This window comes from Anoplopoma fimbria, chromosome 6, assembly GCF_027596085.1.
Source record: "Anoplopoma fimbria isolate UVic2021 breed Golden Eagle Sablefish chromosome 6, Afim_UVic_2022, whole genome shotgun sequence".
Classification (NCBI taxonomy): domain Eukaryota; kingdom Metazoa; phylum Chordata; class Actinopteri; order Perciformes; family Anoplopomatidae; genus Anoplopoma; species Anoplopoma fimbria.
In genome coordinates, this window is record NC_072454.1 from 18944164 (window position 1) to 18969752 (window position 25589).

Genomic DNA, 25589 nt, shown 5'->3' on the forward strand with positions numbered 1-25589 from the left:
CTCTGCCTCCAGAGGCGCCAACTCAGATAAACACTGGCTGCAGGTATCATACGACGCCCACGCAAACTCATCTGCAACGCAAGGCAACAGAGCTCCTCAGGGGTCAGCATATGCCTGCACATAATTTCCTCTGTGCATCTGAAGTGGCCCTAAACACTTCTTATTAATGCATCACCATGGTCCAGCTTTAGCTGCATTACAACTGTGATTGACAACAAAAACATTCTCTCTGCTAGAGCAATGATCACATTATCAGATCTGATGTGTTTGAGCTGTATTGCCAAAAATGCAGGAAAATAAACTAGCAGAAATTAAAGTATTTACTCTACTGGTGTTGCTGTTCATCACGCTCACTTTTTTCCCCAAAAGACCTGATGCCCTTTAAGTTCTACAGACAAGAACATGCTGTCTGCAATCTTAAAGCCCTGTGCAGTGATTCAGAAAGGGATTGTTTTTAGCTTGTAATCCAAGGCTCGCTCATTAAAAATGTCTGATTTTGATAGCGTGGAGGTAGCACAAGTCTTAAACAAAAGCTCACGCCTAAAAATAAAGACGTGCTCGGAGTACGCATTTGCTTGTCGCCACTCTGGCATAATGAAAGATCCGTGGCTTTCAGTAAAACATCTGAGAGAGAACAAGAATCTGTTACCTATCAGATGATAATTAGTCATGTTTGTTGCCTGTATGCTTCCGTCGCTGTATTTGCTCTCCTCTGTTTGCTGGCTTTAAAGACAGGAAATGCCCTGCAACCTTTCCAAAACATCACAGATTCAAGCACTATTTCTTTGATTTTGTGGGAAGTCGCCTTCCGCTGAGCAGATGTTACCTGACAAACTGATACTTGGGTATTTTATTCTCTCCTGTAGAATTCAACAAAGGTAAAAGTCGGGCTTATACAACGTCAGACCTTGGTCGAGCAAACATCAACGGTGTCACAGTGTCACAATATATGCACCCACCCACTCACACTTATAGGAGGAGGAGGAGGATGAGAAGGAGGAGGTTTAATCAGTAGGGCAGAGCGAGCAAGAGAGAGAGGGAAGAAAAGAGAGGCAGGGGGAATATAAAGTGCAGACAGTCTGCCATCTATTGGATGAAACACAATGTGCAAGTTAGTGTTTAATGTCCTAAATTGTGTTGTAGTGCTGATTTGCAACACTGGGAGGCGATGCACTCCACAAATTCATTCATCAACCATTACGACCATTATTGTATATTTTAAGGAGGTAGCATTTCTTTAAAGGGCAGAAAATGATGATGAAATATTAAATACAAGAGGAAACCCAGAGAGCACTGCAGATGTATGTTAAAAAAAAGTCAGTTATTTCCCCCTTTAACATTACTTTCATTCATACAAAATATATTATCCAACATCTAGATTTCTCTGTCTCTTTTCTTAATTTTATATAAAGCACATTGAGTTTTCTTCTCTCTATAGACACTGCTTTATATAAAATATTGCCTTGCTGTACCTTGCCAAACACATATTGATGAATTCTTCATGAACCTAATCTTGTTCAAATGTATTGTTGGAATGAAGAATAGTTAGCTAAGGAATGCCACATTTAGAAATTGCATCACGTTTGCCATCATCATTATTATAGCAGCCGATGTTGCCACTGTTCCAGTCTGGAAGACCAAATGCTGTCAGGTGCACGGAGTTGCCTAGCAATGATTAAAGATTAGATTGCTTACACTCACAGCATGTTTTGCAGCAGCAACAATACATGTAGCAGAGTGTAGAGTTTATTAGCATATTTCACCTGTGGGTGTCTGCGTGAGCCAAACAGTTGAAAATAAATATGAAGCAAAGGTGAACCTGACAACAATAATTTGATAAAAGACTGACATCAGACCACTGATTGTACAAAATACATTAACATTTAACAAACTAATGTGTCCCCCCCCAGCAGTCAGTTTAAACAGCCTGTCACACACGTTTCCCAACCCTCCTGAGCATGTCAAGTCAAGTCTGCTTTCTTTGATTCCTTAGTCACAGTTACAGTCAATGGCTTTCACAACACCTGCATTATGAGAACAATGACTGAATCCGATATGTCATCGGAGACTGTTGATGAATCATGAATAACGTTACTAAAGCAGTTCCTGCCAACTTTAAAGTTTATTGTGAAAGTTTAAAGGTAATGATTAATAGCAACACAACCATGCACAACAATATCCAAGGGATCATTGTGTAGCATATGTTTTTCATTACGAAAGAATCCCTAGGAAAACAATCTTTGACAGAAACTCAATTATGTCAAAGTACTACTACTCCCTGAATAACCAGTTTGAATAGCATTTACAATAAGCTAAACTGCATTTGCACTACAATTTACCTCCACACAACAGCTCACAGCAGTGAGCCTGTACACCTAAACAAACTTAAAACTAAATGCTGCATTCATGAACAATGAAAAACCAAATCAACTATAGCAGGCCTGCATGTGGTTACAATTTGAAATCCTCTCTCTTTAATAGACACCTTCATTTGTGTCTCAAAATAGGGCATGTTTGAGTTATTTTGCTAAGCTGAATACAACACGATTACCACTTTTACAATGTTGAAGCTCTGGCATGTCTGTGAACGCAATGTAAGATGTCTGATTTGAGTATTTATGCCCATTCTTCTTCATTAACAATTCACAGACCCAACAAACAAACGATGGAGGAGAGAAATGAAAAAGGCTATGGCCTAGCTGATTATTTTCAGGTTGTCACACTACTACCTGAAACAGCTACGCAGTATTTCCCTGTGCGTATTCGTAATCTTTTACATGACATGTAAAGTGAGAAAAGCAATATGTTGTGAGGCCTGGTTGATAGTAAAGATGTCCCACCCTAGAAGCGGGGACGTGCTGCCCCCTATCAGATCAGTGGTGACATGCTCCGCCCCGCCTATCAGCATCTCCAGTCGGTGTAGAGGAGCTGGGAGTCTGGAGGAGCAGGAGGAGCAGGCAGCGCAGACTTCAGCGGCTCCCGCGTTCGTCCGACACTCAAGAGCTGCTCCCCCCGGCAGTGGAGGTGATGATGGCGGCGGCTGTAGAGAGAGGAGGCGTCCGGGCCGCTTTCCTGAACCCGAGCAGCGGTGGAGGCGGTGGACCAGCCCCGACAACCCTCCCGACCGGAGCGGTAGCCGGGGCTGCGGTCCCAGGCTCGGGCTCGGGCTCCAGCAGCATGCCCGTACCCATGAACCTCTTCGCGACCTGGGAGATAGACCGATCATCCCCAAGCTGCGTGCCGAGGTAACGTTAACAACGTTGTGTGTTAGCGTAAAGTACCACATGCCACAATGTTTACAAATCACCTAGTCGTTGAATAAAATAGTGCGCTAACGCTGGGCAAACAACGCCCTCGTTGACCGTAACGCGAGGCAGGAGGAATGAGCTGCCACACGTTTCCAAAACAGTGTCGGGGTTGGTTTACCAGCAAGCTAACTAGCAAGGTGGCTAATGCTAAAGCTACCTAGCAAATCACCCTGGGGTCCTCTCATTTTATCTCATGTTGCATGCTGTAAGCATTTTGACTCAAATGTTGTTGCTTTTTGGTGGATAACGAAGCAGAAAATTGTCAAGGTGAAGAAGTAAAACTGTCTACTGTACATCAGTATTCTGGACGCGGTCTCCAAGTGTGTGTTTAGTTAACATTTTGGTGTTTTCCCTTTCCCTTCCCACCGCTATGATAACTAGCTAGCCTTAACACAAGTTAAGCTAACCTAGGTTAGTTTGCGTCTCTTCTGCTTAGTGGCTACGTTGATAAAGCGTGGACATAACCACATGTCCCGTTGTCCACTTAGGCCCGTGCTTGAACAGATTTACGGAACATAACTATCTATAAATACAGTGACATGGATGCCGCTCGGCTCATGACTAGCAGCCATCCTTTTCATCCTTCAGCAGCTCTGCGTGTCATGAGCTGTCAGGGCAAGCAGCCGCCTGTGCACCTGAAGTCCTCATAATGCCGGATTGCGTTTATGTGCCAGTGCCCCTGTGCAGCTTCAGGGTCGGCCAACCGGTCACACAGCCGTAAGACCAACACAAACATGACCACGGAGCGTGTTGACACAGCATGGAGCGATAGAGAGAGTAAAACTGTTTTGATCGCCACTTTTGTGCATGCAAATCTCCCTCGCAGCCCTCGGCATTGTTAAGGTGTTATTCGGTAACACTATGCATCAGCATTCATTGTCACTGATGCCACCTGACCAGAAACCTCTCGGGAGCTGCGGGCACATTAATCAGCTTTGACCTAGTTCTGTTCCGCTCATTGGGAGAGAAGTGGGCTCGCGAGGGGAGGGTTTCCTCCACAGTCGATGTGCGCGTGCATGTGAGCCTGCATGAGTATGCAAGTGCCAATGGGATCATTGCATCCTGAAAACATGGATTCATTTACAGTGATGCCAATCTTTCAAATCTCCCTTCTAAATATTGTTCTGTTTTGGCTGATTTGAAGCCAACTAGAATGAGAATGTGAGTGTGTGTGATGTGATAGCATTGCTCTCTTATTCAACAGCTCACTGCCCCCTTTTTTTTATTATTATTGTTGTCCCTTTTTTGGAAAATATGATTTCCATCATTTTTTTCATTACCTCTTGTATGGGCAATTAGATTTTGTGTCTGTAATCTCACATCTTCCATGAAAAAAAAAATATGAAGATCCATGCTGTTTGTCTTTGATGAAATACTTAAGGTTTCAGAGCCCTTTTCTTCGACACAAATAGATAAAACTGACTAGCGTACACGGAACTACAAGTGAGCATTGTTCTGATCACTGTATGCATTAAATGTTAAGACTACTGGCTAGCGGGGACATGTCGTTGCATTCATAGAATGTGCCATACATGGCGCATTGATTTCCCACATTTCTGCCTCTACACTATGTGTTTTTTCTTTTATAGTGGATGACATACAAGGTGCTGTATTAAAGATGAATACGGACGAGGATGACAATGGATTATTAATGAGGCACAGTCCCCAGTCATTGTTCAGCACAAGACTGCAGTAGCTGCCTGACACAAGTCTTTGTTGATGTCTGCGGTAATTTGTTAGATCTGATATGTAACGGAGTAGAAGTGGCAATGATGTATGACACAGTTGTTTATTTAGGCTAAACAGTCGTCATTTTTTGTTTTGACATGGTGGCTTGATTTGCTCGCGGCATTTTGCTAAGTAATTTGCTAAATCTATTTCTGCCTTCTGTGTTTTTACGCCACTTATCCTAAACTGGTGTGAAAGGTCTAGCGTGGAGCCCAACCCAAGGCCTGTTTTGGGGATTCTGCCTTGGCATGCTTTCAGGGGCTGGGCCATTTTGTGTGCAGCTGTTTGCTCCTCTACTAGCCTTTAGCAAATGTGGTTGTCCAGCTAATGAGCATGGTTTCAAATGTGGGCACAGGGCTTTTAGAAAATGACTGTTTTTTATTGTGGTACTCGTCATGACACACAGCTGTTGTTAATATGACCCTGTATCTAAAGAAATCAATCCTCCTAACCCTGAAGCCCTTCTGCGTAGGGGGAACTATTTCATCCACAATGGAAAATATGTTGTCAGCTCTTGTAGGTCCTCACAGCATTATATTATGGTTCTTTACAGTTTGGCTGCTGACAGACACAACTATGGCACAGGGCCAGTAAATGACTTCTTAAAAAAACCTGGGACATTCATTTTTTCTTTCCCTTTCTTTTTGTTCCTGTATGTTTTGGCTGTTACACAGAATCAAGCTTGATTGATGGAGATCTTAGTTGTATCTGTTATTTACACAAGAAGTATTTCACTCTTGCACTTGTTGTATCGATTGCTTGTTTTATCTAAATGCTACCATGAGCTGGCAGATAAAATGTAATGCTGAGTGTCATACAGTATTTGACTGTTTTTCACCCTCCAGCCAAATGTTGCCTTTCCTTAACAGGCCTGTTGGAGCAGTTGAATTGTTTTTGTCATGCCTGTCTGTCTGCCATCCTCCAATGTTTCTCATACCATGGGGTATTAGTGATGCAGCTTATTTCTTATAAGCTGAGTTTTTTTCTATCTTGTGTTAAACGTCTTCTTAATATCTGGAGGGTGCAGAGAGGGTTTATCCCGCTTAATTCCCATTTAACAAACTGCTGACCAATGCTTTGGGAATTGTGCTGAAAAAACAAGAGAGCTTTGGGATAAAATGCACAGGAAGGATACTGATACAGTATTTACTAGGGGTTTAACGGCTTGCTCAGGAATCCAAATGGTCCGCATCTATCTATGGCAGGGCAGGCATTAGATGGGCATGTGCAATCAATGGTTGAACGTATAGCTGTCTTTTCTTTCCCTTTTTTTGCTTTGCTTTGATTTTATGCTGCAGACACTGTGATGTCCAAGGCAAATTTCCCGCTGGGACATAAAGTCTATATTACCTTATCTATTTGTTGAGGGAACGATTTGGTATTTGCTGGAATGACACTAATACAAAGGTCAAAATGGTGCTATGTTTATCTACTAGTGATAAAGAATGTGTAGCAGCATGTGAGAGTTGGCTTCTTACAAAGTACAAAGATCTTTAACAACTTGGTGTCAAAAGTTGTGACCTTTACCCCTATCACTAACATGACGGGAGCAACCGAGCAACTGTGTCGTGTTTCCCATTCAACCTAACCAGGCTTGATTGTTTCCAATATGGCAGAGAAGTTGTTGTGCTTACTAGTTTACAGGCTTTCAAAATAAATTGATTGAAATCGTTTTTCAAGCTTTGGAAATATTTTTTGCATGACATTTTCAGTCTGGTATTTTTTAAGTTTGACCGTCTGGGTTCAGAGAGGTTAATACTTGGCAGAGGTTTTTCTTAGAAGCTACAAAATCAACAACATCTTTCCTCTTTTCCTCTGACGTTTATCTCGAGAGAGCAGAGCATCCTTCTTTCTGTCCGTTTGATTCATGTGAGTCCCGAGATGACCTTATTCTCTTGTGAGTGGCGTGGCTTTATCTGGATAGTATTTGAGTGTACTCTGCAGGCTCTGGTCAGATTTAGTTTGTTTTCGTCTACCCCAATCCTCTATATTAGATCAGATTGATGCGTGCTGTCTGTGTATATCAGCAAAAAAATAAGGAAAAACAAAAAACCAACTCATGCCCGGACTGGAGCAACATTATTGTGTCGTATTTGTTCTAGGTCAGTGCATATGAAGCCATCAGCCCCTAAGTCTTTACATGTACCTTATGCAGCGATACACACAGCTATTTATAATATCCCGAAGGTTGAATTGTAACCATGCAATCTCCAGTATCATCCCTGGCCTTAATCTCAGTCTTATTCTCTGTATGTTCATTTTTAAACCAAAGATGAAACCATTAAATCGGGATGCAAATAAAAGAGGGCTTGTCGGTCAAAAGAGATGAGCTTACTGTCCCCTTTCAGCCCCCTCGCTAACCCCTCCATCTCAAGGCTTGGATATTGTTTCTCCTAGCAGGGGAGCTGCAGTAATCTGATTTCATAACAGGAAAAGAAGAGCCAGTAATCTGATGCCGCACACAGACACTGTCTGCTTAATCCCCTGCTTCCCTTTGCAATCATAAACAAGGCCCATCAGCCTTCTCCGGTGCCCTTCAGGATTGTGACACAGCACTCCGTGTCCGTCTGCGTCTTGTTTACAATTCTTTGTTCGGCCACACCGTCACGATCGCCATCCAATGCAGAACCCGTAGCCACAGGAATGTCACTCTTACTGTGATGTTGAAGTCAAAGATCTCTTCGGGGCCGAGTCACTTTTCCTCTCCTACTTAATAAGAGTTTTTTAACGCTGAATTGCGTATTTTTATGCTGATTGGTTTTGAGGCAGTACCAGAATAATCCAATTACTTTTACTTAGTTGAAACAAGCTGATTGAAAAATGATCCACCGTTCTAAATGTTGCTGATGATGAACTTAACTCCTCTTCTATTGAAGAGTAACCACGACAGTTAATTGACATTACATTAATGCCCAGGAGCCACACTACAATAACAGCATTTGTCTTTAGGGACAGGGTTTTGATAGATAACCACACCATGGATAAATTAAAATGTCCCGCTGTAGATAATTTCACTTCAAGAGATAACAAGACTCATTGAAAAGTAGCTCTGCAGCTAGAAGTTGCAAGAAATTATAATGTTCATGTAATATGAAGCTGTAATGTAATTGCTTTTTAATGTTCATTTGTATATTATCACATCCATTGTAGGAAATGAAACCATTTTGATCCATTTGGGTCCTTCTTAAAATATGTAAATAGATTTTGGAAATATAAAGCGATTACTGGTGCAGTTCCCCTCTGTGTTACGCCATCTTTAAGCCCTAACTTGGCTTCATGCTCCACTATGCTGTTCACACACTTCGCTAACAGTAGACCAATCGGCACGTTCACTGCCCCCCTTTTTCGTGCTCACTCCCACTGCCTGAAATGTGTCAAAATTCTCTTGGTTTCCTTCCCTGCCTTCCTGGAAGAAGGAGGAATTTCCTTGAGAAACATTTCACATTCCTGGTGACTAGAGGGTCTGCCGTTGCAGCTGAAACCAGGTTGCCGTGCTCTGCCCTCAGCCCCCTTTTGTTCTCTGTTGTTGACCACCTACCTGCTCTCTGGGGAGGGAGGGGCAGGATTGGAGCCGCTGATTGCCCACCCTGTTGAAAAGTTTTGCTGAACTGGCTCTGAGCTTCACAGTGAACAGCCAATGTGCTGAATGCTCATGTTGAATTCCTCACAAAGGGAAGAAAGGTTGGTTTCCCCCTGCCTGGACCTCAGAATGGGAGAACGGCCAGATTTTCGTTTGTGGGTGGATACCGGGGGTCTCTGCTAGTGATGAGATCCAACTTCCTGATCCAACAAGTGAGGCAAGGGAAGCTGTCCTCTGACACGGGGAGGATCCTGTCAAAATAATCACTTTGGGGACAATGTCTCTCAGCTCATTTCTCTCTTGTTCTTGCTCTACTTATTTCCCACCTCTCCCATTCAGGCATTTCCTGAGCTGTATGTGCCAGCAGCAACATTGAGACCATTATTTCTGATAAAGAAACACTGTGGTGTGGTATGAATGAGAGCAAATGACAAAATCAATTGAAAACATGAAGCATTTTCATAATAGCAGTCAGAGCTCCTGTGTATTGCATTCTGGCAGGGTCTTCTCTTGTAAACAAACACAGGTAGAGGTGGGTTACTAAGTTATTCAGAATGAAATGGTGAAAAGCTTTGTGTTGTGTTTATCCCACTGAGTCAAATGGGGTTCTCTTTAGTGACAAAAGTATTGCTAGCCCTATTCGTGGAGCATTTATTTAATCTCATTGATGTGCTCATAAACCCAGTGGAAATGTTGCCCTTGTCTTGGCTAAATAACATCCGGAGAAATAATCAACACTACGCTGTGTGGTTGAGGACATAACAGTCTCTGGAGTGTCAACTGCCGACTAGTCTAATCACAGATTCATGGGTCTGAACTGCCTGGAGTCCTCTTTTCTGGTCACAGTCCTTTTTTACCCAATTAGCTCACACTACAATTGTTCAACTCTTCATCGTTTTCTGTGAAAAAACTCCAAGGGTTTTGATGCCTTCATGGACAGCGATTAAACCCAGTTCTAGACTTAAATGAACCCCAATAGACATGTTCACTACAACAAACAACCATTTTGTCTTGGACTAGGATTTAGAGCTTGGGTGAGTATACTCCATCAGAACTAGTTCTTAAGACATGCTTCCAGACCATGTTGGAATTGAAAGTGTTTATAGTGTTTCCAAACTGGTACACCTGAAGGTGGGAGGAGCCGTCCGTTGTAGAGAAGGAGGACCTTTTAATGTGATAAGATTTTCGATCATCTGGCAGTTTACTGGTGTAAACTGGCCCCTTAATGCTTATCCAAAAATACAATTTTGGGTAAGACCGGAGTTAATTTTTCTGCTTAAAATGTGTTTCGGCCTGTCTTTAAAACTAAGGAAGAAATACGCTGACAATTTACCTCTTTCTGTCTGTCCTGATTAAGGAGTCATGTCTCCGTTGATTTCAGTGTTGCTGTTTCTTTTCAGATGAAAGCTTTCCGTCTCTACAGCGGCTCTTTTCAAATCGTAGAGCGTTTGTTATTTGGCAGCATGCTGTTAGTTTTGGTCATTACTCACGACTAATTAGCGTCACCTTGGAGTCACTGATATTAGAAGTACTACTGCATGGATACAGAAAAGAAAAAATACAGAAACTCTGAAGAAACTGGATCCGGATACATTCAGCACATTAATCATTTGGACATATTTAGCCAGGGGGACCGGGACTAGGAGGAGTAGTCAAAGCATTTTTCTGGCCTCTGATAGCCATTGCTCTTCTCAAGTAATATAAAACAATATAATTACATGCGACAGCTGTTTTAACTGCTGCATTGGTGTATATAACAGCAATAGATGCAAGTGTCAATGAATAGATTGTTTATTAAGTATCCTTGCCTCTGGGAAGTTTTTTTTTATCACTTTATCATCAAAAAAAAAAGCGGAGTCATATTTGCTGATGCTGACCGTTGTACGTTTATTGATTTCACAATTTCCTGTTCACAGCGGCCCTTCATTATTCTTTCTGGAAGTGTTGTCTACCTTGCAGAAATTAGCTTTGAGTTGGAGTAGAGTTTTGAAAGGACTGTTTGTCAGCTGCATAGCACAGGTAATACACATCATGCTCTATTCCTTAAGCTATATTTTCTAACCTTGTTTCTTGATGCTACTGTAGCATGTGCAGTAACTTCTTATACCTCCATACAATACGGATGCATGACTACTCTTTGTCTTTGCTTACAGGCAAATGAGCCTAAGGGTGTCAGGTGCATTTGTGAAAAATGTCCGATCAATGATGAGAGTCGAGAGATGGATATGATCGTGGCGGCTGCATGAGTTAAAGGGCAGACTTAATCCTCTCTGATGTTAATCAGAGACACCATATGGCAGTATGAAATATTTATGGTGGAAATGGATTGATCCTTTGGATAAAATGTCAGCAATTTAACTCAAGGCAGCACCTTTTTATGATTTCTTTTTGCTGAGTTTCTTACCCTCTAACAAGGTGACTGGGATTACGTATAGTCTTTCCCGGCTCTTAGATTTCAAACATTAAGTCATGTGTTTATCTATTCAACTAGATTTTCAGCCAATATAATTCTGATGTGTAAAACCTTCCAGGGGTCAATGCAGAGGTCTGAAAGGCTTTCCACAACATCTTTTTAATCGCATTTTCATCCTTGCCCAATCCAGCCTATTTATTAGAGCTCTTTTTAAAGATGAATCATATTCAGCGATTTTAGAAAAAAGCTTACATAAGCAAGCTAAAATGACTCTACCCTGACATACTTTTACTTAAAAAAAAAGATTTCCTTTTAAGTAGGGCTGCAAAATAATGGCTGAAATAATAATCACACTTATTCTGTTAAGTATTGAGAAGAATTTGTCATTATTCTTTATCCATCTCTCGCAACTAAGTAGCTGTTCTGCGATTTTTAAATTGACAGGAAACTGCCTTCACATTGACAGTGTGTCTTAACTTTATAACCTATAAATAAATAGCCACTTTATAGTCATTTTTAAACACTTTCTTTCCTCTCTCAAGGATTTTGTACTTCCCAGGTCAGTAGGCTAGACAGAGAGATTGTTTTAAACAAGCTTTTGCTCTTGAGCTTTTGATCCTGCCTGTAGACTACAGGCAAAGGAGCATTCCTACCAGTCAGACCATCACCTTAATAGGATTATAAAGCTCAGCCATAACCTTCCCAGAGGCCGTGGCCCTCACAGGTGTCACCTGTATCTGTTGGACTGGTTACTGCCGACTCATTATACATTCATTGGATGCAACATGCATAAACTTGAAGACAAACCTTGGTAAGAGGACGCATCGTAGGTTACAGTAGTTAAACCGATATCGTCTGTCATGTTATGATGCACTGCAGCTGATCTTGTCAAGGAGTCTTTGTTTTGCTCTGAGTTTGCCTGTAAACACACCATGTCTGGCCTGATCTTGTCTTACACGGTCCCGCTGACCTCATCAGTTTGTTGTTGGGGGGCCGAACAAAAGAGCTGTCTAGCGATGCGAAAATTGTAAACAAAGGATGACAGCAACGTACTGAGTTCCTGAAAATGATTGTGAGATCACTGACTGAGGTAATGAATGCAGCACGTGGTTGTATTTGCAGTGAAAGAGGCTGGAGTGTTGAGAAAGACGCAAGAAGTAGTCTGATAATCACGTGTATCGTATGTTTTAAGACTGCTTCGTCTGTTAATTTAATTTGGTGTCAGTAGAACTGGGAGACGGACTTTTTGACGGTGAGTGCTTGGCTGGATGATGAAACATCGGAACAGGTTCACCCTATTTTTTTAGGTTTCTTGGTGTTATTGACCAATACATTTTTTTTGCCTTTCCTCAAACAACCCTTTAAGCCCCATAATTCTCAATAGGAAATATACACAACGTGCTAGCACAACCTTTATTATCAGGGAAACGTCTTCCACCTCCCACACAACAACAGCATACTGGTAAATTCTCTGAATCACACTTAACAGACATAACTTTTTTTTTTTTTTTAAATTGGCGTATGAGGGGAAAGCACAAGCTTAAATCACTAAACAGAAATCAAATCTGGCACTGAGCTCTAACGCACCATCCCCGTGTAGTATTACATAAAAATGTGCTGGTAATCCCGTCAACAGTCGATTCTGCCACAGCTCTGGGGAGCAGAACAGAGTTCACAAAGAGCATATTACAGAGCATTATGACAGATACGAGTGCAGCTATTACGTCCTCTTCTCTCGTATTCTCGGAAACAACCGGTTTATCCGCTCCACAATCCATTTTTTCACAACACGCCCCTCTGGCTGGTTTCACACCTGAGTGATGACACCTGTCCCGTCCTGCCTTCCCCTTTGCACCAAATCTCTCCGTCGCAGCTCATGTGTCTGCACCAGCTGGCCCGACAAAGCTATAATCCATCTTAGCAATGACTTGACAAAAAACTACATGTTGAATGAGGGATAGCAAAAGACTAAAGGGATGTTGTGTGGTTGCATCTTAATTACCAGAGCCAGATGGAATGATTTTCTGCTTCTGATTTCCCTCCACCATGAAGTTACCATTACTTTACAGTCTTAAGGCTTTTTGTACAATTTTGGGTTTTACAGTTCAGTGCCATAGGCTCTTATTGGGTTCGTAATGGGGCTGCAATTACTATGATAAATCTATGGTTGCTTAATCTCTGGACTACTTTTCTCAACTGAACAATTGGTATTTATCTAATGCTCTTGGCTTATCTTAAGAACCGCTCCTCCGATATACTTCACACTAACGGCAACGTCTGGTGTTTTTTTTCCCGTGAACCAGACTCAAGGCCTATTTCAGCTGTGTTTCTGATCATAAGCTGCCGCAACTTGGGTGTGTGACGCAGCTATGTCATGGCAGGTGTATTGCTCAGGACCCGAGAAAGCCCAGTGTTGAGTGCAAAGATGTTTGTATGAGTAGTTCTTCAGAAAGCTGCAAGCAGCATCACCACAGGCCGAGCATCCAGCCTATTCTGAACAGACCTGTTTTCAACGTGCACTGCACAAGTGATATTTAAATGGTAAAAAGACACCTTTGTGACACTGACATGGATTTATATCGGTTTGTAGTTTGCTTGTTCTTGCTGTGTCTGTGTGGGTTTTCTCAGGTGCTCAGGTGTCCTCAACAACCTTAGGATAAGCAGCATTTAGCCATAGCTTGGCTAAAATACGGCGAGCGTACGGATAGAGTGGAGGCTTATTTAGTGCGTATAAGAAAAACTCCCACCCTGTTTATTATGCTACAGGACCAGTTTGACATATCTCATTAAATATTTGATGTAAGATGATAAATATCAAAATCCATAGTAAGTAGCATTCAGGATGAGTAAGGCTTTTTGCTGACACTTCTGTCAGCCACCTTTCAAGCCTGCAACTGTTTGGTGTTTGATGCTTACAACATTTAAGCCTGTGTCTACATAACATTGTAAGAGCTCTGGTAAGCTTAATCACATGACTTCTGGCCAGGCTTTAAGCTGCCATCTCATTACAAAATATTCTGTATTGTGATGTGTTTAATGAGTGCACACCATCTGTTGTTTTGCATTATAAGAATGAATGCATGATGTGAAATGTTCATTGTTATAATTTTAGAAGATTAAAGGATCTATTTTTAATTTCTGTCTCAATTCTGACCTCTGCCATTCGGCAATGTGTTAGCATAAAAAGTCCAAACAGACTGTGACTGTGGCTTTACAAACCTCTTTGGACCATCATGAGCCATCTTATGAAGGTTTCTTTCTTATCCAAAGGTCTGTTTGATTTCAGTCGTAGTCAGCTGCTTTTAAACCTCTGAGTTCTGTTCTTATGGGCACCATTAGGTTGTGAATTACAAATAAACTAAACAGTCACAGAAATCAAGTGATGCCAAATGAATGGTTTCCTCTTGTTCTTTGTTTAACCCAGTCATGGCCTCTTCCTCCTCCTTAACTGTGAGCTTGAGAAGATTTCATTCAGGGAATTAAAGCCCAACCAGCATATGGCCATCTGGCAAACACAACCAGATATATTTGGGGGCTAAAATGACTTTTGCATGCAAGCCTGAGTGCAGGCTAAGCTCCTATGGCACAGCGTACTGTGTGAATCGGTTAAAACCGATCTATTCAGTCCTTTGGATTTGTCTCCATTCCTCTCAATGTAGATTGGACAAAAAATGAATTTTGACTAAATTACCTACTATTATTCTCCTTCTAACATCTATGTTCCATCTCCAGCCACAGTGTTAATGATCCATTTCTTAGTCCAAGAACTGTGAATTTAAAAAGCAAAATTGTAAAGAGGAGGATTTATTTACCTGGTTAGTGTGGGTTTGAATTGTAGAATGAAGGGCTTTGTTTTGTGCTTTTTCTGTTTGTTTACAATATGGTAAAAAGTCTATGAATAAAATGTCAAATATAGAGGAAGGAAACTTGCATGTATTGCTGCCTGAGCAAATCTCACCGGCTGCATGGGCCTCACCGCGAAAAGATTTGCCCCCGTTTTTCATGTAGGAGAATGAAATATTCAGAAGAAATAGCTTTTAGACCAGCGTACCCTTTATTTCGACTAAATTATGCAACTAGACATGAACAAAAATAATAGAGTTATGAAAGAACAAAGTGTTATGGCTTTCCGCAATGACTGGAGAGAATTTTTTTTTTGTCAGTCCCCCCTACATACAACCTAATGCCATACACAGCCTCCTAAAGAATTTCATACAGAGCATTATGTGAAAGCATGCTTTATTAAAAGAACGTGACCGCCTTCACATCTCAAACAGAAAATATGAGAAATAGCACATTGAAAGCACTAAAAGCATGCCTTGAAGTCTTTTCATTTTTTTGTTTCTCTAGCTTGGAAGCCCCCCAGCACATACCAAACATAGACAGTGTCTTTTTCATTCAGCCCTCTTGTTACATCACTCATCCTTCACTTCCCCCCTGCTTTGTGCCGCTGACAATTGCTGCGCAATGATCCGAGGCCATGGAACTGGCAAAACATCAACTAGAATGCTGACCGGGGGGGGAAAGCATTACAAAAGTGTATTTTAGTTTAGGCAGCACATCATTCAAAGGTTTTGATGGGGTCTCTCTCTCGGTGCCATGCACATTCATTTGCAGCATGTGAGAACCGTGTCCCTATTTGTATGATCAAACTTTTTTTATGACTTTTTATAAATGTTACGATGTTAAGTCTTCAATCTTTCCAACTGAGACAAATAAGAACATAATCTTTGACACTCACTTTGTGTAAGCAGCCACATCTAAAAAAATATGGCTTTGTCTGCTGTAGCTGCTGTCTCTTTGTAGGCTCTTGAACTTAAGGGTGTTTTCTATCACATGTGATTTGAGATGCTGCTGTCACTGAAGTGGTCCAGAAATAGCGTAGAGATAGCCGCGCCATGTACTCTTACACGCCGGCATATCTTGGACTAATGGCTTTCAAGGATGTTGATGTAGACGGGATCTGTGTTGTTTGTTGACACCAGTGCAGACAAGAAAAAACTCACTCAATTCAATGATGATTTTTTTTTTTTTTTTTTTTTTTTTTTTTTTTTTTTTACAGTAAGCTAGACTTTTTCAAACACAAAAGTATTGCTGTCAACTGAACACAGAAACATTAACTATTTATGGACCTTAAATATTTCCTTTTTATAATATATAAAAAAGGTCTGTATCTGAGTTGCCTCTTTTTTCGTTTTTGGGCTTTTTAAAAGCGAGCTATCCACTGTGGGAAACCTCTGTGATCTCAACGTTCCTGCCTTCGTCTTGAATGGTTATTCCCTCCTCTGCTTCCAGTCACATCTTCTAAAATGTGATGCAGAGTGCCACGGGAGTTGGTTTCTATATTTGGGGTTTACATTTTATAAATACCTTTTTGAAGTCAGTGTTATATAAACTACGTCTGCTGTCACATAAGCAGCCTCCAGACAGACGTATCATTTCACCAAGGAGCCAAACTCAGAGCAGCGACTGGCTGAAGCTTGGTGTCGGGCCAGAAGTTCTCTTTGAGACCCGACTCCAGAGAAACGTGTGAGGCCCCCCCGTGTGCGGGTTAAAGAAAACCTCACTCAGGGTAGGACGAGGTCAGAAAAGGTGTGTGTGTGTGTGTGTGTGTGTGTGTGTGTGTGTGTGTGTGTGTGTGTGTGTGTGTGTGTGTGTGTGTGTGTGTGTGTGTGTGTGTGTGTGTGTGCTCTCTAACTTCCACCCTGCTGCTCACCTTTAATCCACCTCCTACAATTGATTTGGTTTCCTCTGATGTTCCAGCCTCGCTTTAATACATGTGGGCCAAATTATTCATTCTGAACTGGAAGCAAGAGGACAGACAGACAGACAGACAGACATGGCAACATGACTGTCTCTGGATTCAGGTGTGAAATACTGGTGTGTAGGCTGTTCAGGTGTAGTTTTGTGTGTCATACATTTTATTTTAGCCTCTCTGCCAGTGGATGAAAGAAAATGGATGAAGCAGCCGAGATAAGATAATCCACCATCATGCCTTATAAGCCACAATCACAGGCCTCTTATCTAAAGCCAAATATTTGACCACGGCTGTTTGAGTGTACTGCCTGATAACTTGTTTTGTTTGTCCAGGACAGATAAAAGTGAAAGGATTTGTCAGCGATGCACAGTCTTCCTGAACTCCTTGACTTCAGCAGAAGCTCTCGGCTCCTTTTCCGTTTAAAGACGTCTAATAATGTGTCATTAGACGGAATGTAAACCAATATTCATTGCTGCCTAACTAAGGTGACTTATGCTTATGTGCTTTTTCCTCACATTTAACACAAATAGGAGCACTTGCCACCTCCATAGTTTTGATGGTAATATTTGTGTATAATCTAAAAGAGGGAAATGTCATCGTATGGCATGGCTTCACTTTAGAGGCTGAAAGGGTCAACAGTTAATGATGGTACAGCGAGTGTCTTGGACACACTAATGGGCTTAGATGCAGCAGCACTACTTACACCGCTGTGAGTGATGCCATATTGGCTAAACCTATTAGCTGTATAGTGCTCCGGCACCCACTGGGCACCCTCGGTCAGAGCACTCAATAACTGTTCGTTTTGACATGATACGACACTCCGTTGTTTTATATGTCCATGTCAGTAATTGAAGATGTCATGTAGTAAAAGATTTGCAGGTTTACTGTAATTAGGCTCTGGTAGGACATAAATTCTGATTCCTGCGTTGCCTTAGAGTTGGTTTGACCTTCACCTGTGTCACAATTTGATCTTAAATTATTATTCCCCTCATTGTTTTGAAGGTGTGAAGTGAGCTGAGTAGAAGCCCTGCATTAAAAGTATTATCGGAATCAAAATATCGAAGGAAAAGGAATGCAGGTAAATTTCCCCATGAGACTGATGTATTGTTACTAATGTGTCAATTTGTGCTGAGATGATTAATGGGAGAGGAAAGATACATACATTTGATTTACTTTTTCAGACTTTTCAGATTTTGCTCTTTGAGCCAAAAGCAATTACTTAAACTAATTAATTTGAGCAGGTTTGAGGGAAATGTCTCTTCGAAATGTGACAAAGAACACTGTGTTTGTATAGGAATTTACAAGCCACAAAGGTTGGTTACCACTCCAATAACCAGGATACCAGCGTGCATGTGCTGATCAATAAACTCAGTCTATATTAATGATGACCCAATCAGAGGAACTTGGCAGGCAGACGTGTTGGCTTAACCCGCCACGCAGGCACCGAAACCAAAAGAGGGATTTCCCCCCGTGGGCTGTTATCAACTGGGAAACAGACAGAAAATGCTTCACTTATCTTTGCTTTCCCCCGCCTGTTCACAGAAATATTGAACTAGCGACTGCCGTATGGATTCTCCACCCTGCCGGTTTTCTCTATGGACTGATAACATTGTTGTGTTTTTGGTCCTGTTTAGCACGGAGAAGCGTGCAGTGATTCCACCCGGGGCTCTCTCTGGGAATGTGGGACTGACATGCCAAAACGGAGGATTAATGCGTCTTTCGAGTGGACTCTGCAAGCCCTTATTTTGATCTTGAGTGTGTGCCAGTGTCTGCTGACTGGCGAGAGGGAGACCATACCACAAATAACAGCCCCCTCCCCCCACAGTCCTGTCATGGCAAACGCACAGTGTATCCATACTGATAATACTTTCTATAACTAGCTGAATAACACTTGACCCAGTGTATGCTTCTCACAGCCATTTCAGCCCGATGACTAGTGATTTTGTGTGACACCTGGTCCGTCTCTGCAGTCACTGATTGGGTGGCAAAGTGACCCGGCACTGGGCCGGAGCACAGGGGCAGACTGGTACCGGGCCAGAACAGATGGCCGCGGCGTTTCGCTCGCAAAATAACACTGTGGCAGCTAACGCCTCTGTCTAATAATAAAAAAAAATCCCTGGTTCCCTAGGTGACCCCTCCAGCGCCTGCAGCCTTTTTAATTACATGTGTATCCCAGTCTACAGAGAGAGGGAGAGGGAGAGAGTGATAAAAAGAGAGTGAGCTGTGACTGGAAAGAGATGTTGTTAAACCATCAGCCATGCTTTCTGCCTCACTCCCTCCCTCCTGACAGAGAGCTGTGGCTGACTGGTGACTCATCCTCACCATAGCATAAGGCAGGCTGGATCCATGCGCTACCTACAAGGTTTAACATTTAATTACGCCAGCCTCAAAAATAGACTCGCACTTGTTATTCTAACGCAAATGAGTTAATTGCGCAGCCATGTGGATTGAAAATTCCCGCTCAAATGATTGCAGTAAAATGCCGTGCAGTCGCGTCGTCACAGATTTTGGCCGAAGGGAGATTCTACACAGGAACACCGGGTTCCTCTCGTTGTAAATTTGATATTGTTTTCGTCATTAAAGATATATTGTGTCAGCTGCTTGGATAAACTTCTCTCGGGATCTAATGATCTTTGGTAGCTTCCTTCCTTTCCCCTCTGTGCCATTAATAAAAACTGTGAGCAGACATATTAATTCAATGACAAAGGAAGGAAGCTGATGGATTGACATTTACGTTAGCTAAGAAACACTAACTCTTTTCACAATGTCATTGATTAAAAAAAAACTTGGTGAAGCTTGAATCTAGATAGAATGAGGACATGAAAATGCAGTGTGACATATAAAAGTTAAACTAATTACTGTTTATGAAAGACAGATATTTGCGACATTCACAATCAATTTTCATTGTTCTGTTGTATTCAACAAATACAATTTGAAGACCTGACACATTTATTTATTGTTGCCCCACAATATTAACTTCTCCACAAGCCAGCCCCATTGTTGTCGTCTCTAACTCAGTGATCTCTGTTGTGCTTGAATGTGATGATTCTTTGTGAATCATACTTGCCTAGCAGGGGGAGTGAGTGCCTGTGGCTCTCGGGGAAAGTGGGTAACCGAATAGCTATTTGTTTGCTTTGCCTTTCTTCCTCCCGCTTGACTCTGGCTCCGACTGATCACTATTTAATGCAGCGGGACTTCTGGGAAAAGTGGGTCAGCAGGAAGTTTAGCAAACTTGGCTTGTGTGTTGTTGACTGTCTGTGGAGTGTCTCTCTGTAGAGGCAAAGTTTTCTGGGTGGGGGGGGGTTTGGTGTTGAAAGGAAGGATTTTGAAGGTCACAAATTGCTGTGGATCCATGAAAGAGGTGTTGAATTGAGCTTGTGTGTGGCTCAGTTGTTGTTGTTTTTTTTTTATCTGCCTCTGTGTTCTACAAGATAGGCTGGACCTGAGGTGTCAACAGGGACCCTCTGACCCTAAATATCCTTTTCTGATTAAATAATATGGTATATTTTGCTGTACTTCTTGACTTCTTCCTTCCCCACCCAGTCTGTGTGCCAGTCACAAATGTATTTCACTTATTTAGAGGCTTATGTAAGTATATGTTTCTTACTTGTGTTATTTAATAATGAACCGATGGCGGTGAGTCACATAAGCCTCCATGTTCAACAATACATTTTACTGCACCACGGCTTGTCAGAGCATCTGTGCCATGTCACCTTCCATGAAGAATTTGCCCATAAAGCTGACAACATGAATCCTGATTTAGTAGCACTTTGGTGAGCCGCCCCTTTCACAACAAGCATTAGATTTTTCCTTGATGAGGATAGACACAAATCGGAGTAGAATGGGGTTTGATTACTGAGTTGCGCTCTCAGTTCTTCACTCAATTTGTTGACGGTTATCTTTTGAATTGTGCAAGCTGCCTGTTTTTATTATCATACCTGCTGACTAAAGAAGAATAAAGACACAAGTACAGCAATGCTTCTCATCCCCAGATGCTTCAGCGCTGTGCTCACATTGTGTTAGCCATGCCACTAATCCGTTTCTTTCTCTCTCTCTCCACCTCTCTTGTTCTTTCTCTTTTTCCACAGGCTCTGCAGCCTCACGCTGAAGAAGCTGGTCGTCCTCAAAGAACTGGATAAAGAGCTGAACTCCCTGTCTATAGCTGTCAAAATCCAGGTGGGTGCGTTAATCTCCCATGTGCAATGTGAGCAACGGGCTCAATTGCAAAACATTTGATAGCAGCGCGTCACGCTCTGAAGCCTGTGGGTCACTGTCTCTCCATTCTTTGCCGGAGCTGTGCTCTGTTGAAAGTAATCACTAGGCCTAGGCGATGATAAGACATGCTTCTAATCCCGCCGATTGATAAAAAAAACCTCCTTAGATCCACAGGACGCTCCGGCGAGTCCAATCCACTCCGGTGCTTTAGATGACAGACCAGCATTACCACTCTAAGCAGGAGCATTAGTGCCTTAAGACGGATTGTGAATCTTACATTGATTGCTAATGCATTTTTGTGACTATGGGTGTGAAAGCCTAACATTCAAAAGTACATTGTCATCCTCCTTGATACAAATGCATAACTACAGAAAAACTACAGCGAGAGGAGAGAGAGTTAACGCAAAATCTATAGAATTGATAACGAAAACGACAACAGATGGCTTGGTAGGAGGGAGATAGCGGATGTTTCATCGTGTGAACATCTGCCATGGCGCCCACTCAGTTAATTTCACAGTTTGCAACTCACTAAACAAGCATACATTTTGTTGGCTTGCTGCCGTAGAGTTACATTTTTCTCCCTCTACACTGCAGAGTAGCGGGTCGATAACTGTAGAGATGAGTTGAGGTTAGCTGTGCTTCCCTTTTCCAATTCCAATTCATCGATTAACCCCCAAAAACTGTGGCTGTATGGATAATGGAGAAGGAAAAAGAGACAAAATATTCTATATAATGAAGTACAGATAAAGTTTTTTGTTTTTTTTTGATAATGCAACACTGCAGCCGTGAACCGATTTCCTTGATTATATTTCATTTTTTTATTACTGAGATTACGACATATTACAGGTATTATTTTTAAATTACTTCATAATCATGGAACCTTACACCCTGAGTGTTGATCTAAAATAGTGTGGCACGTACCGCACTGCAACTGTCAAGATCATACACTCATCCGTAGTGATGAAACCCTGCCTTCCTGTCTGCAGACAGGCCTCCCAGTTGGAAAACACGCACTCAGCAGTAAGCTTGGTAGCGGTTATAAATATGATTGTCCACTGCTTCTGAAACCGTTGATTCTGAGAGAGAACTAAGACCAGTGAGTGCACCTTAAGTGTACACAGACACACATCCGAACACTCTGCCCTGAGGAAGCCATGTGGAAATAATTCTCAAAGGGGAAAATTCATTCAAACTTTCTTGACTGCAGTCGCCCAGAAAATCCACAGAGAAGAGAATTTCAGAATTCGATTAAAGAGAGGAGGGAGCCAACTTTTTCTTTAACTTGTATCTGAAAGATTTAGTGCTATTGAAAGAAGTGACAGAGCTACCCACACACAGCTAGATAATCTTATATGTAGCCCTAAAAGACCAGTGCTGTATTTTGCAGATACTTTAACTGATTTTATGTGGTTCTATACTAGCCTTTAAATCTCATATTTAGATAGTATATATTGCCTCTCAACATGGCGACAGCTGAGCCGGTTACTTTAGAGGTTGGGCGCTAAGCGTCCGCTACAACAGTTATCAGCTGTATGAGCGCAGTGCAGATTGTTTTGCTAAGAGCCTTGAAACTTCTCTGTCTGTGTAGTTACTGCTCTCTGCCTGCATGATGTGATTGACCATATTTCTTTCCCTCTCTCAATACGGGCCCCCTCATTTTAAAAACTAATTTAAATTTAAAGAGGCTCTGGTCAATTGAATTTAGAAACAAATAGTCTCGCCTTATGGAGCCAAATCCAGGCCAAAAGTCTTGGAAGAGAAAGAATTGGAACTGAAAAAAGCAAGTTTTGGTCTTGAACTTTGAAAAATACAACAATGTATTTGGAAAAAAAATTAAGTGAAGGAAAAGTTTTTTGGGGTTTAATATAACTATGATTCAATTCTGGAATTGTTTTCCTATATACATTTATTTTCACTTTCATATATTTTTTGATATTTGAGGTATTATAGTTTTCAGTTGCAGATTTGATATTTTTGGATTAGGATCTTATTTTTTTCGGTTTCAAATCATTTTTAAAAATTTTTTTTTTAAATTGACACCAGTGACAAAGGTCTGTTTCCCTTTTAGACTGTACTTGGCTCGAATCGCAGTATATGAGCAATAAACTATGCCGGATTGTGTCGTTCAACAACCACTCTTTTATATCTAACGTTTCGCACTTCAACATACCACTGTGAACGCAGCGTAGTAACCGCTTGTCGTAGTAATTTCCCAGATTATCTATTCAAAAACAGTTGCCGTTTCTTACCTGCGCGCTGGTGCCAACAGATTGTCCAAGTGAAGCAGACGCCATCGCAAGCGTTTACTATGCTGCGTTCCCAGTGGTATGTTGAAGTGCGAGACGGTAGATATAAAAGTGTGGTTCTTGAACGGCACAATCCGGCATAGTTTATTGCTCATATACTGCTATTCGTGCCAAGTACAGTCTAAAAGAGAACCAGACCTTTGTCACTGGTGTCAATTTCGTTACTGCCAATCACTTGAATATGGCCTGGATTTGGCTCCATATCCCCTCAACTGTCATCCTGAAGTAGAAAGCAGCCAACCACGTGTGGCTTTATCCATGACCTACGTTGTCTACAGAGTGTGAAATCTCTCCATTTCTGCTGAGCCGCCTGAAGGACAGCTTGAGCAAAGCCATGTTCGCCGCAGCCTCGGAACTTGAGCATCAAATGCAATTTCCAGCATGTTGGGTTAGAGAGAACAGAGACGCTGTGGGAATAAAGAGACAGTTGGAGAAGATGACAGGGGAATAAGAGGGTTTTGTTTTCAGACGGTGAACGACAAAAGCCTCATTACCGCACGTCATCGCTTCTCTGTTCTGCATACAGTGGGCCGTCTCTTCTCTCTCTCTCTCTCTCTCTCTCTCTCTCTCTCTCTCTCTCTCTCTCTCTCTCTCTCTCTCTCTCTCTCTCTCTCTCTCTCTCTCTCTCTCTCTCTCTCTCGCTCTCTCTCATCAGGTTAAGTGGCCTGCGTGCACACACACACAACCCCTGTAATCACTAACCATTTGGACGGTCTCCCAAAACCACACCAGCAGGGGTGATGAGACTGCTGTTTAGTCTGCAGGAGGCTCTGTGTTCCCTTGGAGATAGTCCTCTGTTTCTCACCCTGGAGGCCACTGGGGTCACTACAACTAGCTGAGGCCTCCACAGACGACCCTCGGCTACATTTTCTGCACATTTGGTTGCGTTGTGGTATGCCACTGCACGTGCACTACGTGACTAAGCGGTTGTGTCCTGTCTTGTCTGTGTGCAGTCGCCGGAGGTTGTAGCCAGACATCGATATCAGCTGGATTATGATAGGAAAGGCGATCAATCCCCATTTCAACGCAAGCCGCTGTCCAAAGCACTTCCATTTGCAGTAGACTCAGATATGATCCAAGTGTGTGTGTGTGTGTGTGTGTGTGTGTGTGTGTGTGTGTGTGTGTGTGTGTGTGTGTGTGTGTGTGTGTGTGTGTGTGTGTGTGTGTGTGTGTGTGTGTGTGTGTGTGTGTGTGTGTGTGTGTGTGTGTGTGTGTGTGTGTGTGTGTGTGTGTGTGTGTGTGTGTGTGTGTTAGGTGAAAGCAAAAGTCTCAAAACGCTGCACATTGAGCTCTTGTCTCGACCCTGTATCACTTCCCACCTTTGCTGCAAACAGGAGAGCCAATTTAGAGAATTTGATATCTTTTAAAATAACCTTGAGAAAAGTTTGAAGTTGGTAGAGTAGAAGGGCTGCTACATCCCCCCCATCTGGCCCCAGAGAGACAGCGGAGAAGCTTGTAGCTGGAGAGAGAGAGGGGCGAGAGAAGGGCAGAAAAGGGGGGCAAAGGACATTCAGTACAAGCTTTCCTTGCCAAGGCTCTGTATTGTTAATGCATGTCAGGCAGTTTGAGAGTGCTCGCCTTTTGTGCCTTGATTCATTGTACCATCCACTGAGCATGAGAAAAGGGTGCATACAGGGCCTCTTTGTGGAGCTCAAGTTAGTGACAAGGTCAGACTGGGACAGAGATCTACCCTCTTTTTTCTCTATATACAAAACAAAGGCTGCGGCTACTGTCAAGGTACTGTTAGCATGTCCTTCTGTGGAACATATTGAGCCATCAGGCTGGATGGAAAAATGCTTATTTCAACTAAATATTCTGTAATCCCCTGTTCCCTTTAGTCCTTCAAAGCGTTGGTTTCATTACATGCATTTAAAACTATTGGCATTGCAGTAAATATTCTTCTTTTAAGATATTACTTTTATTTTATTTTATGAGGTACGCTGAAACAGTGTTGTGTGTTTGCCCGGAGGCTCACACACACTTCAGAGAACACATCCCACCTGTCCTACAAAACCTCCACTGGTTCCCTGTAGAACAACGCATCCATTTCCAACTTCTCCTCATCACATACAAAGCTCTTCATCACATGACCCCCTCCTACCTATCCAACCTCTTTCAATGGCACACTCCAAGGACCAAGCACCTAACCTGGGGTGACGGGGCCTTTTCTGCTGCTGCCTCGATCCTCTGGAACTCTCTTCCCACTCAAATCTGGACATGGATTCACTCCCTTACTTAAAAAAAAAAAAAAAAAAAAAAAAAAAAAAAGCAATTAAAACAC

The 25589-nt window shown here is 42.2% G+C and overlaps 1 protein-coding gene across 1 annotated transcript in view; it reads left to right on the forward strand.

Moving 5' to 3' along the window:
• Nucleotides 1-2933: 2933 nt before the first annotated feature.
• Nucleotides 2934-25589, forward strand: part of LOC129092238 (phosphofurin acidic cluster sorting protein 2-like) — a 43617-nt gene continuing 20961 nt past the window's right edge. Inside the window, exons 1-2 of the mRNA XM_054600100.1 lie at nucleotides 2934-3245; nucleotides 20876-20963. Of these exons, the coding sequence (XP_054456075.1) occupies nucleotides 3028-3245; nucleotides 20876-20963 (306 nt within the window). The 5' untranslated portion in view covers nucleotides 2934-3027. The remainder of the gene's footprint in view (nucleotides 3246-20875; nucleotides 20964-25589) is intronic.